The 14835-nt window shown below is 36.9% G+C and overlaps 1 protein-coding gene across 1 annotated transcript; it reads right to left on the reverse strand.

Annotated features, from left to right (window-relative positions):
- On the reverse strand, positions 1-8997 carry LOC134316726 (protein TESPA1-like). Its single transcript, XM_062997155.1, has 8 exons — positions 8861-8997; positions 4979-5159; positions 3666-3708; positions 3078-3118; positions 2359-2415; positions 246-285; positions 93-141; positions 1-48 (listed from the first exon to the last, which is right to left on the reverse strand). The coding sequence occupies exons 2-8, from the start codon at positions 5145-5147 to the stop codon at positions 1-3; spliced, it is 447 nt and encodes a 148-aa protein (XP_062853225.1). The 5' UTR covers positions 5148-5159; positions 8861-8997.
- Between the last annotated feature and the right edge of the window lie 5838 nt (positions 8998-14835).

Below are 14835 nucleotides of genomic sequence, written 5' to 3' on the forward strand. Positions count from 1 at the left end.
CTAAATACACAAACACAATGAAAATGAAAAACGAACGGAAAAAAAAAGCTGTAAAAGCCGATGTTCAGAGGAGAATTGCATTCTAACCTTGCATGGAAATGTTTCCTTGATTTAGGAGGAGGCAGGAGCAGTGGGCAATGCCTGTGGGGACATTCAATAAAGGAAGAAACATTTCTTTAAAATGTAATTTAGCCAATAATGAGAGGTTTGTATAATGACATTAGGTCAGGGACCAAATACCTTACCCAAACTCTTTATCTTGAAATCCATCATCGGGTGCTATGGCTTTAACAGAAAAGCATATTAAAAGAGGCATTATAAAGTTATTAGTTTCTGCTTGAGTGAAATTCTTTATTTAAATATGTACAATAATGTAAAATTCAAAACACATTAACAAATCAGTATCACTTTAATGGCCAGGTACACTTACATGTACTAGGAAGGAACATGTATACATGTATACACATATGAACCTGCATCGTGCAGGTAAAAAAAAAGCAGTCGGCTACTGCACACATGTCAGAGGGGTGTGTGTTATTTAGGTCAGGAGTGAAAGCTCTGCAGCAGTAGAGGCAGAAATACAAATCGGATAATAAGATAGGGATGAAAATTAAGGAGAAAATAAATTTTTTTTAAAGTATGGCCATTGTGATGGTAAAATTGACAAGGATTGGAAAAAAAGTCACTTATTACCATCAACAAGCTGACTAATGAAAGCCTTGGTCTGGCCAGTATCCATATATGGATGTAAAGCCTAGACACTGAGGTAAGAGGTAGAAACACACATTCAGGCTGTTGAGAACAAGTGCATCACAGATGCTGCTGAGAATCTCTTGGTGGAAGATGATGACCACTGAGCAAGTTTACAAGTAAAGGAGCTACTAAACCACATGAAGTCCTGCAAGTTATGTTACTTTGGGCATGTGCTGAGGCACCCACATGAAAACATTAAAGGCAGAGTTATGAGCGGGCTTGTGGAAGGACTCAGACGAGGAAGACCAAGAACAAACTGAATTGACAACATCATGACATGGATTTAATTATTAGGGGCTAGTCTGCTACAGGCCACAGGAAACAGGGGAAGTTAGTGAACTGACACATCTGTGCAGCCAACCATCACAAAGTAGTGACGCAGTGACGTGACGTACAGTTATTGTCATTATACGGTACATAATGTGGACTGCTGGGAGGTTTTAAACAATTTTGTATTTGATGACTAGCTAATTTGAGGGTTAAAAAACCCTTAATTCATAAATCTTCAGTCACCTATTGATGCGTGTCCTGGTGTAAGTGTGTGTGTGCATGCAAATGATCAAATCTGCTCTAGGAAGTGAAGGTTGAGGGGTTGTATTTAGTTTTTGCTACCACAGACAAACTGACAAACCAAAAATAGCAGTCCCAGAAGAAATGTTTTTAATTTTACAATAAACAATTGTTTTGAATGCAAAGTTTGATGAGCGCTGATAGCTCTGTAGCTGAGAACTGTAACTGATCAGTTCACTGCTATGACTTGCAAAGAAAAAACTACAGTACAGCACAGGTGTCATCCTGGAATTGAAAGTAAGGCCTAAAGAGATAAAAGAGGGTTGCAGAAGGTTGTGTTGATGCTGGACAGCTCCAGGAGACTTGGATTAAACATTGTCCTCAATCAGTTTGGCATGTTCTTTCCACATCTGCATATGTGTTATGTGCTCTCTAGGAATACAGTTTTTGGAGCCCTGGACCCACCTCAACTTTGATTAGAGTGAAGCAACTTTTGCGTAGTTCACACTACACGCTCGCTGACTGGTCGGCGCTAGATTTGCCGGCTCGGGAGCAACTCGGCGTTCGCTCGGCGATCGAAACTCTGCTCTCAATAGCTATGTGTGAACTGCTCAACAACTCGATCTGAGCGGCTCGCCGAGCGCTTTCTAGAGAGATTTCTAGCTTGTCAAATATCTGGATCTGAGTCGCACAACTGGTAATGAGTGCTATGTCGAACAGCCAATGAGAACACAAGATACAGTGTGAGGGGAAACACAGGAAAAGAGTTGTAAAAAGGTGGGATTCCAGTTGGTGAAAGGTCGTGTAGTGTGAAAGCCACACCGACCTGAAAGACTCCCAATTACAAGAGATCCAGTTGTGTAGTGTGAACTGTACAGCGACCTGACGAACTGGAAAGTTGTGTAGCGTGAACTTGGCATAAAATGCTGAAATTAAATGTATGGAGTTACGGCTATGAGCAGGAACTGCTTGTAATCAAAATTTACATAAAGCGCCTGTTTCATCTCTCTCATTGTCTTCCTGCTGGTAATGTTTCTGCTAATGCCTGACACATGCAAATAAAAGCTGAAACAAATGTTATTTCATTTTACCAACCTTCAGCCCCAAGGCCCAGGTCATCCTCAAAACTGTTACCAGCCTTCAAAAACGATTCTGCAAAGCAAAATTAACAGTAAAACAAAAACAAAACAAGTCAAAACAGGTTTACAGGACATCATTCCCCAAGTGAGTGTTGCAGAATTATCTATGGATGGAATTTTTTAATGGATTGAATTGAAACAGATCAACCAGTCTGCAGCAAAAGTCATATTAAAAGAGTCAAACTAGAAAATACAATAACAACTACAACAGAAAAAGTATTGCTGTCAAGTTTGTGGCATTGCATGGATTGGTAATTTACAGGTAAAAACAAATTTAAAAATTTTTTTCAAAAGGTAAAATTACTGCATTTATTTGCTGACCTTTTTGGCATACTGGAAAAAATAATGCATAAACTGTAGCATATGCATTTTATTTTTTCCTATTATGTGTGTTAAAAAGTGCAAATCAACAAACCACGCGTGTGTTAACATTAGACAGTATTGTAGGTAGCTACATTTGCTGCAAGTACCATTTGCTACATTTGCAACAAGCTACAAGTACCATTCCAGAGTGCTGCAAGGGAATTATTTACATAAAACGTTTGGAAATCACTGGCATATAAAACTTTGTACAAGTGTTATACACTACCTGAATACAACCCTGTCTTATTTGCTGTTAAACCTAAGCTATAACAATATAATGCTATAACTAGGCAGTGTTACCATCTAACTTACCAACAGTTGGTTGCACTGGGTTGTCACGGCCGACTTCATGGCTGAAGGTAGACAGAAAATAAGGTGAGCTTGTAGGTAAAAGCAAAAACAAAAACCACGCCCACTTTATCACTGGAATCTGTGGGCGAACTGCAAGCATGCAGAGAGATTGCGCAGATCAAACACAACTGCTCTGATGAGTCACAACCTAGCTTATTAAAAAAGTCATAACCTTTATAAAAAACCTTTCTATTGACATGTACTTTGCAGGCACTGTAAGATAATAAAGTGAAACCCAAACTGCTAATGTATCTTATAGAAATACATTTGCATATACAATAGTGCAAAATGCAACTAAAAATGTCCCACCACTAGTGATAAAACCCACAGGGTGCAGTCAAGAAAAAACATCAAGATCAAATAGTATCACTTTATTCTACAGTATAACATTCATACTATGATGTGAGGCACAGAAATATATAAATGAACAAAACATGATGAAGTAAAGCAAAGCACTCTGAGGCACTCTGAGGCTATTTAATGGCTTATATTTTCTATTATAAGTTTCCATTCATTTGTTTTTGTTCACACTCCCACACAAAAACTTACCCACAGCCTTGGAGCCAGGTTTCAATCTTTCCTGTAGAGCATTCTGTGGATAATACATAGTGTAAGCACTTTGTACATCAAGATAGAAAGATTTGTTTACTGTCAAAAGTAAAGATCATAAGTTAGGATAACAAAACACTTAACTGTAGACAAAATGGAGCATATAATTACAGTTTTGTTGGCTAACTGTCCTTGTCACAATGACAACTTTGGAATTGAGTTGAGTTAAATCTCCCATAATGGTAGCCAACAAATGTTGCTGTTTTGTCAAGGTTATATTGCTAGCTCTAGAGATGCCCTGTATTACCAAATGCCCTTGGTTTTCTTCATTTAAATGTTAACTTAACTTTTTCTATCTATGGTGCTCAATGTATAAAAATGCAGGAACATCAAAACATTTCGAACAATGCTAAAGTGTGGTTTATAATACATTTAAAATTAATATGTTATATATGTTAAGCAGGAAGGCACGGAGGCACAATGAGTAGCTCTGTCGATTTACAGCAAGAAAAATATGGGTTTAATTCCCCAACCAGACAGCCTGGCTCCTTTCTGTGTGAAGTTTGCATGTTCTCCCTGTGTCTGTGTGGGTTTCCTCACACAAGTCCAGAGACATGCAGTCATGCCAGTTGAAGCTACTGAAAATTGCCCTAAGTGTATATGTGTTAGTGTGTGTGTGGGTGTGTGTGCATGCCCTGTGATGGACTGGGGACTGATCTGACCCAGAGCAACCCTGACCAGGATAAAGCCGTGGTAAAACAGACAATGAATAAATGAGTATGTTAAGCAGGAAACACTTGTAAGAAGCAGTTTTTTTTTTTAAATAGTGTGCTCAAACATCACATCATATCAGGAAATAACTGATGTCTGATGGCAGCACTAAAAACCCAATACTGACACTGCAAAGACATAACCAGTGATAGCTGAATTGCCCAAAGTGTAAAGAAAGTCAGCAATATTGTCACCCTGTTTAGAGAATTGGCACATAACCCAACTATCCGCAAGCTGAACAAGTGCTTAACACGGTCCACATGTCATGGTGTTTTACTAATAGAACTTAATTTCATCCCTATCATGTATTGGTATTTAATATAAATCATATTGCTTTTTTGTCAAACTCCCTCTAATCAGTACAGGCTAAAACAAAGCATATTAAATAGCAGGTTGATGTTTACTAGAACGTTAGGACTGTTGGTCTGGTGTCCTGTAATTTGTCCAGTAACTTCTTTTAACTGCTTTAATTCTGCATGACGTATTTCACAAGGGCTTAATGTGTTTCTATTATAAATAAAAAAATAAAACTGATAACTTACCATTTGCACTACTTTGTGACCTATTATTTGTAAAGATCTCATCCTGCAGCTGAGTGGCTGGGGAATTTTGTATGCCGCTGGTCTGCAGCTCGTTGTCCTCCACTGTAAGCCACTGGCGGCTGCACTGAGCCCAGGCCTGCCTCCGAGTCACAGAACATGGGGTGTCCATTACTAAAAAGACCTAGGATATAAAAAATAACTATGACTGTATTGACTATGTAGTGAAAATAATACCCAGAAATACCGGTCCACTTAGAAAATAAAGAAAAAAGATGATTCGTTTAATCGTGAACTAACATTTTTAAGCGTGTTAATTAAACCTAAAGTTGTTCAATGGAGTTGTGGTAAGGGCTGTGTGCAGGCCACTGGATTTCCCCACTGGATTTCTTGCAACAAAATGTAAACCCTCTATTTATTGTATATAATTAATTTTATACACCTGTTAGAATGGGTGGAGTTGCAACATCTAAACATTAAAAATATGAAGAGGTGCCCACATCCCTCTGGCCATTTAGTGTATTTCTACAGCATTCTATGCCTCTAGTATAGTTCCAGACACATTCCAAATTTTTGCGAAAGAGCTTTAAAGCTGTCTTTGGTGGCTTGTGGTGGACCAACAGGTGGACCAACAATATTACATAAATTCTAAACACGCAGATGCACTTCTCAGTTGGAAAGTCTTGTTTCTATAAAAAGTCTACAAAAAATAAATAAATAAATATATATATACTGTATATATACAGTGTATCACAAAAGTGAGTACACCCCTCACATTTCTGCAAATATTTCATTATATCTTTTCATGGGACAACACTATAGACATGAAACTTGGATATAACTTAGAGTAGTCAGTGTACAGCTTGTATAGCAGTGTAGATTTACTGTCTTCTGAAAATAACTCAACACACAGCCATTAATGTCTAAATAGCTGGCAACATAAGTGAGTACACCCCACAGTGAACATGTCCAAATTGTGCCCAAATGTGTCGTTGTCCCTCCCTGGTGTCATGTGTCAAGGTCCCAGGTGTAAATGGGGAGCAGGGCTGTTAAATTTGGTGTTTTGGGTACAATTCTCTCATACTGGCCACTGGATATTCAACATGGCACCTCATGGCAAAGAACTCTTTGAGGATGTGAGAAATAGAATTGTTGCTCTCCACAAAGATGGCCTGGGCTATAAGAAGATTGCTAACACCCTGAAACTGAGCTACAGCATGGTGGCCAAGGTCATACAGCGGTTTTCCAGTACAGGTTCCATTCGGAACAGGCTTCGCCAGGGTCGACCAAAGAAGTTGAGTCCACGTGTTCGGCGTCATATCCAGAGGTTGGCTTTAAAAAATAGACACATGAGTGCTGCCAGCATTGCTGCAGAGGTTGAAGACGTGGGAGGTCAGCCTGTCAGTGCTCAGACCATACGCCGCACACTGCATCAACTCGGTCTGCATGGTCGTCATCCCAGAAGGAAGCTGATGCACAAGAAAGCCCGCAAACAGTTTGCTGAAGACAAGCAGTCCAAGAACATGGATTACTGGAATGCCCTGTGGTCTGACGAGACCAAGATAAACTTGTTTGGCTCAGATGGTGTCCAGCATGTGTTGCGGCGCCCTGGTGAGAAGTACCAAGACAACTGTATCTTGCCTACAGTCAAGCATGGTGGTGGTAGCATCATGGTCTTGGGCTGCATGAGTGTTGCTGGCACTGGGGAGCTGCAGTTCATTGAGGGAAACATGAATTCCAACATGTACTGTGACATTCTGAAACAGAGCATGATACCCTCCCTTCGAAAACTGGGCCTCATGGCAGTTTTCCAAAAGGATAACGACCCTAAACACAACCTCCAAGATGACCAGCTTCCTCAGCAAGGCAGTTAAGGTAAAGGTGATGGACTACACTCAATTGAGCACATGTGGCGCATCCTCAAGTGGAAGGTGGAGGAGTTCAAGGTGTCTAACATCCACCAGCTCCGTGATGTCATCATGGAGGAGTGGAAGAGGATTCCAGTAGCAACCTGTGCAGCTCTGGTGAATTCCGTGCCCAGGAGGGTTAAGGCAGTGCTGGATAATAATGGTGGTCACACAAAATATTGACACTTTGGGCACAATTTGGACATGTTCACTGTGGGGTGTACTCACTTATGTTGCCAGCCATTTAGACATTAATGGCTGTGTGTTGAGTTATTTTCAGAAGACAGTAAATCTACACTGCTATACAAGTTGTACACTGACTACTCTAAGTTATATCCAAGTTTCATGTCTATAGTGTTGTCCCATGAAAAGATATAATGAAATATTTGCAGAAATGTGAGGGGTGTACTCACTTTTGTGATACACTGTATATATATATATATTAAGGCTGTGACCCTACTCGGTGGAATTAGTATTTGTATTTGCATGCACAGCATAGGCAGCTGATTTGAATAAACAGCCAAGCCATTGGGTGGTGCATTTGTTAGTGCACTCTCAGTGCCAGTCCCAAGTCTGAAAAAAATACGAAGGGTTGCAACAAGAAGGGCATTTGGTGCCAGACCTAGAACAGCAGTTTATCTTGTAACAAGATAATGACCCGAAACATACAGCCAAAACAACACTATAGTGGCTTGAGGGGGAGTCTTTCAATGTCCATGAATGACCCAGCCAAAACCCGGATTTAAGCATTTGTGGAGAGGCTTGACACTCACTATATTCACTCTGATGGAGCTTGAGAGGCTCTGCCATGAAGATGTGTGCAAAGCTTGTAGAGACACGTCATGGATTTTTTGTTATGTCATTTTAAAATTTAAAATACTGGAGCTTCTGCATGTTTATTGTACATGTACTTGTTATATTGTACAGTTATTTGTTCTATTTATAAAATGACGGTAAATTCAGAAACTGGGTGTCGCAGCAGTAAATTATGCTGCAGTTGTAGTCTAGTGGTTAAGGTACTGGACTAGCAATTGAAAGGCTGCTGGTTAAAGCCCCACCACTGCCAGGTTGCCACTGTTGGGTCCTTAACCCTTAATTACTTGGACAAAATACTATCACAGTACTGTAAGTCATTTTGGATAGAAGTGCTAAATGCCAAAAATGTAAATGCTAGCCCACTTTTACTGGCTGAGGTATTGTGATGGAGGGTTTGTTATTGAATTGCACACAGTGATTTCAGGGGAATCCTGACTTACCACGACCTTGACCAGGATTGAAATGTCATATTCATCTACAGTAAACAATATGTAATCGACACAACTTAAATTGACAGAATATACTGTAAGTAGGACAAACCTGAAAAGGTTTAGAAGAGATTTAGAGTTATAAATCCTTTTTTCTCTGATTGTTGAATATTTTCGATTGTGACTGTAAATTTTGAGATATATTAATTATATTAAAAATATTTGGGCCTTAAATATCTGACGTTTTCTTTTACATGTCAACTTTTGTGCTTGGTGAATTCTTACCTGCTCTGCTACTTAATTCCTATTTTTCATATAAAGCTGTAAAAGATAACTGTGATGTTAAGCAAACCAATCATTCTAATGTGTTGTTAAATTATTAAACTGTAAAACTTAAAGAGGTGAAGTTTTAAATTCTAGTCAGAAAATGAGCAAAGCTAAATGCTAAAGCACGCGCTCATTTGCGTTAGAGACGGTGACAGCGGTATAAACAACTGTCAACCAAATTCTGCCCAAACCCACCTGCCAACCCTTCAGCCTGGAATTATACACAACTACACACGGAATCTGGTACAGAGAAAGGCAAACTGGGCCTCACCCTGTAATTATAAAGCCTATGTTTAAGAAGAAAGTGTCATCATTATTAACTTCTCACATCGTTCTGACACGTTTGTATGTGTTGGTTTCCGTTTGTTCAAGCTTTCCGCTATTAAAGGTAACGAGTGCATTCTTACCTTCACATTAGCTCGTTCCCATTTAGTTCAAACAGCAGCATCCCGATGGTTCTCCGCTGTGGTAGAGTGAGTTTATACACATACAGTAGACTATTGCACATCCCGCTTCTTACATTGCGCCAAAAATAAAGTAAGTATCGCTGTTTTAAACCATTGCTGCTCCGCCGACACAAACTTCAGCGCTGCTCGCGCTACTGACATTCATGACGCGAGATTAATGACGGAAGCGCTGAGAGGAAGAAGTGCAGCTACTGAAACTAATCAACAAACCTACCTACAACATTATACAAGTTTATACAGCCTTATATGTCCATGTTTGTACTTATAAACATAGAAGACGTTTAAAATTCATTTTAAAACGTATTTTCTGTTTTTAAAATATTAATGTACACTAATGTAAACTAAAACAACGGTGGTTCCATACAATACACATAGTGGGGGCCATAAATCTGAGACAACTTTTTCTTAATTATTTGAGTATTTTCTGCTTTTAAGATATTAATGTACATAATAAAACTAAAATAACTCATGTAGAATTATATAATCTTTTCCAAATCCTTATTCTTATCTATGGCTTCAAGTACACACAGTGGGGGCCTAAAGTCTGAGACAGCTAATAACATGCTTCTGATAAGCATTTAGTAATTTCTGTTTTTAATATATTAATGTACATATTAAAACTAAAAGAACTCTTGAAAAATTATACAGGCTTTTCCAAATCCTTATTCTTATCTATGGCTTCTATAAAGTACACACAGTGGGGGCCAAAAGTCTGAGACCACTGATAAACATGCTTCTGGTTAGCCTTTTTCTCAAATTAGTGCTTTTAATATATGAATGTACACATTAAAACTAAAATAAATAGTGTAGAATTATATAGTCGTTTCCAAATCCTTATTCCTATCTATGGCTTCTTTACAGTACACACAATGGGGGCCAAAAGTCTGAGACCACTAATAAACATGCTTTTATGAGCTTTGGGCTATCAACCAAAAGATTGGCGGTTCAAATCCAGGCTCTGCTATGCAGCCACTGCTGGGTCCTTGAGCAAGGCCCTTAACCCTGTCTGCTCCAGGGGCGCCGTAAGTTGGCTGACCCTGCGCTCTGACCCCAGCTTCCAACACCAGCTGGGATATGCGAAGAAAGAATTCCATTGTACTGTACACCTGTATATGTATATATGACAAATAAAGGATATCTTTCTTTCTTTCTTTCTTTTCTTTATTTAGCCTTTTTCTCAAATTATTTGAGTATTTTCTGCTTTTAATACATTAATGTACATATTAAAACTAAAATAAATAGTGTAGAATTATGTAGTCTTTTCCAAATCCTTATTCCTATTTATGGCTTCTATATTTATGGCTTCTATTATGGCTTCTATTTTTAATGTCTGAGACAGGTAATAAACATGCTTCTGATTAGCATTTTTCTCAAATTATTTGAGTATTTTATGCTTTTAATACATTAATGTACATATTAAAAACAAAACTTGTGTACAGTAGAATTATATAAGCATTTCTAAAACCTCATTCCTATCTGTGGCTTCTATACAGAAGAAGTACACACAGTGGGGGCCAAAAGTCTGAGACAGGTAATAAACATGTTTTTATTTAGCATTTTTCTCAAATTATTTGGGTATTTTCTGCTTTTGAATTATTAATGTACACACTAAAATAACTCATGTAGAATTATATAAGCATTTCTAAAACTTAATTCCTGTCTGTGGCTTTTATAAAGTCAGTGGGGGCCAAAAGTCTGAGACAGCTAATAAACAGACTTCTGTCTAGCATTTTTCTCAAATTATTTGAGTATTTTTTGTTTTTAATATATTAATGTACATATTACAACTAAAATAAGTAGTGTAGAGTTATATAATATTTTCCAAATCTGTATTCTTATCTATGGCTTTTATAAAGTACACACAGTGGGGAGCAAAAGTCTGAGACCACTAATAAACATGCTTTTATTTAGCATTTTTCTCAAATTATTTGAGTATTTTCTGCTTTTAATATATTAATGTAGTAAGTAAGTAAGTAAGTAAATTTTATTTATAAAGCACTCTTAAAACAACTTACGTTGACCAAAGTGCTGTACATCGAATAAGCATACATAACACAACATTATATTAAAAAAGTAAGAACCAAATAAAAATACAGAGTAAGAGACAAAATAAAACAGATAAAAATAGACTAAACAATTAAAATTAACACAGCTCCTCACTGTTCAAATGCCAGCTTATAAAGGTATGTTTTTAGGAGTGATTTAAAAACAGCGGCCGAAGGTGCTTGTGGAATATTAGGAGGTAGAGTGTTCCATAGCCTCGGAGCATAAACTGCAAATGCACGATCACCTTTTAGCTTCAAACGAGCCCTAGGAACAGTCAACAAATTCTGAGTGGCTGATCTTAAAGATCGCTGTGCGGTTGCGGGAGAAAGCATACCACTGAGATAAGCCGGGGCTTGACCATTAAGCGCTTTAAAAACAAATAAAAGCACTTTAAAATGAATCCTGTGCTGAACAGGCAGCCAATGTAGTGAGGCAAGGACGGGTGTAATATGGTTTCTTTTCTTGGTATTAGTCAGTAACCTTGCTGCTGCATTCTGGACTACCTGCAAGCGCCGCAACAGAGACTGACTAATCCCAATATACAGAGAATTACAGTAGTCAATTCTTGCAGAAATGAATGCATGAATAACTTTTTCCAGGTCAGAATAGCAGAGAAAAGGCTTAATCTTCGCAATATTTCTGAGCTGGAAGAAGCTATTCCTTACCACAGAGTTGATTTGTTTATCAAATCGGAGGTCAGAGTCAAAGATAACACCAAGATTTCTCACAGATGTTTTGACACATGTAGACAAGTGACCAAGGTTATTGGAGACACTATTGATGTGATGACCCCCAAAAACGATAACCTCTGACTTGCTTTCATTCAGCTGAAGAAAATTGTCAGCCATCCACCTCTTTATGTCCTCAAGACAACTGCTAAGAGATGTTAACGAGCCATTGTCATTCGGTCTAATTGGAAGATAAAGCTGTATGTACACATTAAAACTAAAATAAGTAGTGTAGAATTATATAGTCTTTTCTGAATCCTTATTTTTATCTATGGCTTTTATAAAGTACACACAGTAGGGGCCAAAAGTCTGAGACCACTAATAAACATGCTTCTGATTAGCATTTTTCTCAAATTATTTGATTATTTTGTGCTTTCAAATGAATAATGTACATATTAAAACTAAAATAAATAGTGTAGAATTATGTAGTCTTTTCCAAATCCTTATTCCTATTTATAGCTTCTATAAAGTACACACAAGTGGGGGCCAAATGTCTGAGACAGGTAATAAACATGCTTCTGTCTAGCATTTTTCTCAAATTATTTGAGTATTTTCTGCTTTTAATATATTAATGTACATATTACAACTAAAATAAGTAGTGTAGAGTTATATAGTCTTTTCCAAATCTGTATTCTTATCTATGGCATTTATAAAGTACACACAGTGGGGAGCAAAAGTCTGAGACCACTAATAAACATGCTTCTGATTAGCATTTTTCTCAAATTATTTGAGAATTTTCTGCTTTTAATATATTAATGTACACATTAAAATTAAAATAAGTAGTGTAGAACTGTATAGTCTTTTCCAAATCCTTATTCTTATCTGTGGCTTCTATAAAGTACACACAATGGTGGCCAAAAGTCCGAGACCACTAATAAACATGCTTTTATTTAGCATTTTTCTCTAATTATTTGATTATTTTGTGCTTTTAAACGAATAATGTACGTATTAAAACTAAAATAAATAGTGTAGAATTAGTCTTTTCCAAATCCTTATTCCTATCTATGGCTTTTATACAGTACACACAATGGGGGCCAAAAGTCTGAGACCACTAATAAACATGCTTTTATTTAGCATTTTTCCTCAAATTATTTGAGTATTTTCTGCTTTTAATACATTCATGTACATATTAAAACTAAAATAAATAATGTAGAATTATGTAGTCTTTTCCAAATCCTTATTCCTATGTATGGCTTCTATAAAGTACACACAAGTGGGGGCCAAAAGTCTGAGACAGGTAATAAACATGCTTCTGTCTAGCATTTTTCTCAAACTTAATACAATGCTTTTCATTACATATCATATAAGAATTTCTTATTATATGGCATTACATTGAAGAATTGCATTTAGTGTCATTAAGCTACTTGTTTCAGTCCTGTGTGTGAGTGTGATCTGAGATCTAAGCTGTTTTTGCGTTTAGATGATTAATTGATTTAACCCCCTGACTTCTGAAACATTGTGACAACACGTTTTTCAGTTCACCTATTTTTACATTGACTAATGATGCACCCAGGTCACGTACCTTCGGCAGCACCTTCAAATATTACCTAGACGACTAGATAAACGTACAAGCACCAGATGGTAGACCGTGTGGGATTATATGTCTCATTTAACAGGTGCATTGAGAAAAACATTCCAGCTAAACGTATTTGAGAAATGTTTTGATAAGGATTATGTGCTTAGTGGCCTTTTATTGTCTGAGCAAAAATGTGTTGTGCTTTTTTTATTTAACTGTTTAGTTTGTATATCTGATACCCTTAATTAAAAGCCTTACATAAATATGTTCATTCCAGAAAGGTACACTGGATAATTTACTGGTATAATGAGACCAGGAAACATTTCACAGGTAAAGTTTTTCTTTTAGTTGGGTCTCAATGCTGTTTAGTACGGAAGCGTATTGCTGCCACACAGATACCGTCAGTATGTCGTTATAACGAGAAAAGGATGTCGTTATAACGAGAAAGTATGTCGTTATAACGAGAAAAGATGTTGTTATAACGAGAAAGGGTGTCGTTATAATGAGAAAAGGATGTCGTTAAAACAAGAAAAGATGTCGTTATAACGAGAAAAGGATGTTAAAATGAGAAAAGGATGTCGTTATAACGAGAAAAGATGTCATTATAACGAGAAAGGGATGTCGTTATAACGAGAAAAGGATGTCGTTAAAACGAGAAAAGGATGTCGTTATAACGAGAAAAGTTCATTACCTCAGATGCCGCATAGCTGACAGAAGTGTATCTGCTGATGGAGACACAGTTTGCACACATGCATGATGCTGTAACTTGTGTAACATTGCAGCTCGAAATGTCGATCAAGATTCTCCTTTAGGAACAACAATGTCTAAACTTAGTTTAATATTCAACATCTGTCTGAAATTCGGCATTCCGATCTAAATAAGTGCTTCAAAAAACACCTAAGACCCACTTATTTTATAATTTCTTACACGAATCAACATACTACAAAAACAAGTTTATGTTAATTTTAAGATTACATCTATTTATGTAAAGAAAGGTTATAATGAAACCATTTATCAAACAACCACTTCAGCTAATGAGTTAGGGACCGTCATAAAACTAACGGTGAAACATAGGAAACATGCACTTATTCAGACTAATAAATCCATTTCAATCTTGTATGATTTGATGAATGTCAAACTGTTTTTACAGTTTCTCACCTACTACACACACCTTAGTTTTTGAAATAACATAGTATTTATTTTACATTACATTTAAATAAAGATGAATAAATCTGTAATAAATGTATATTTCAAATATACAAATTATATTTCCAAAAATACAAATCATACAAGATTGAAATGGATTTATTAGTCTGAATAAGTGCATGTTTCCTATGTTTCACAGTTAGTTTTATGACGATCCCTAACTCATTAGCTGAAGTGGTTGTTTGATAAATGGTTTCATTATAACCTTTCTTTACATAAATAGACGTAAACTTAAAATTAACATAAAATTGTTTTGTAGTATGTTGATTCGTGTAAGAAATTATAAAATAAGTGGGTCTTATGTGTTTTTTGAAGCACTTATTTAGATCGGAATGCCGAATGTCAGACAGATGTTGAATATTAAACTAAGTTTAGACATTGTTGTTCCTAAAGGAGAATCTTGATCGGCATTTCGAGCT

The sequence above is a fragment of the Trichomycterus rosablanca genome, chromosome 6, assembly GCF_030014385.1.
Source record: "Trichomycterus rosablanca isolate fTriRos1 chromosome 6, fTriRos1.hap1, whole genome shotgun sequence".
NCBI classification, from domain to species: domain Eukaryota; kingdom Metazoa; phylum Chordata; class Actinopteri; order Siluriformes; family Trichomycteridae; genus Trichomycterus; species Trichomycterus rosablanca.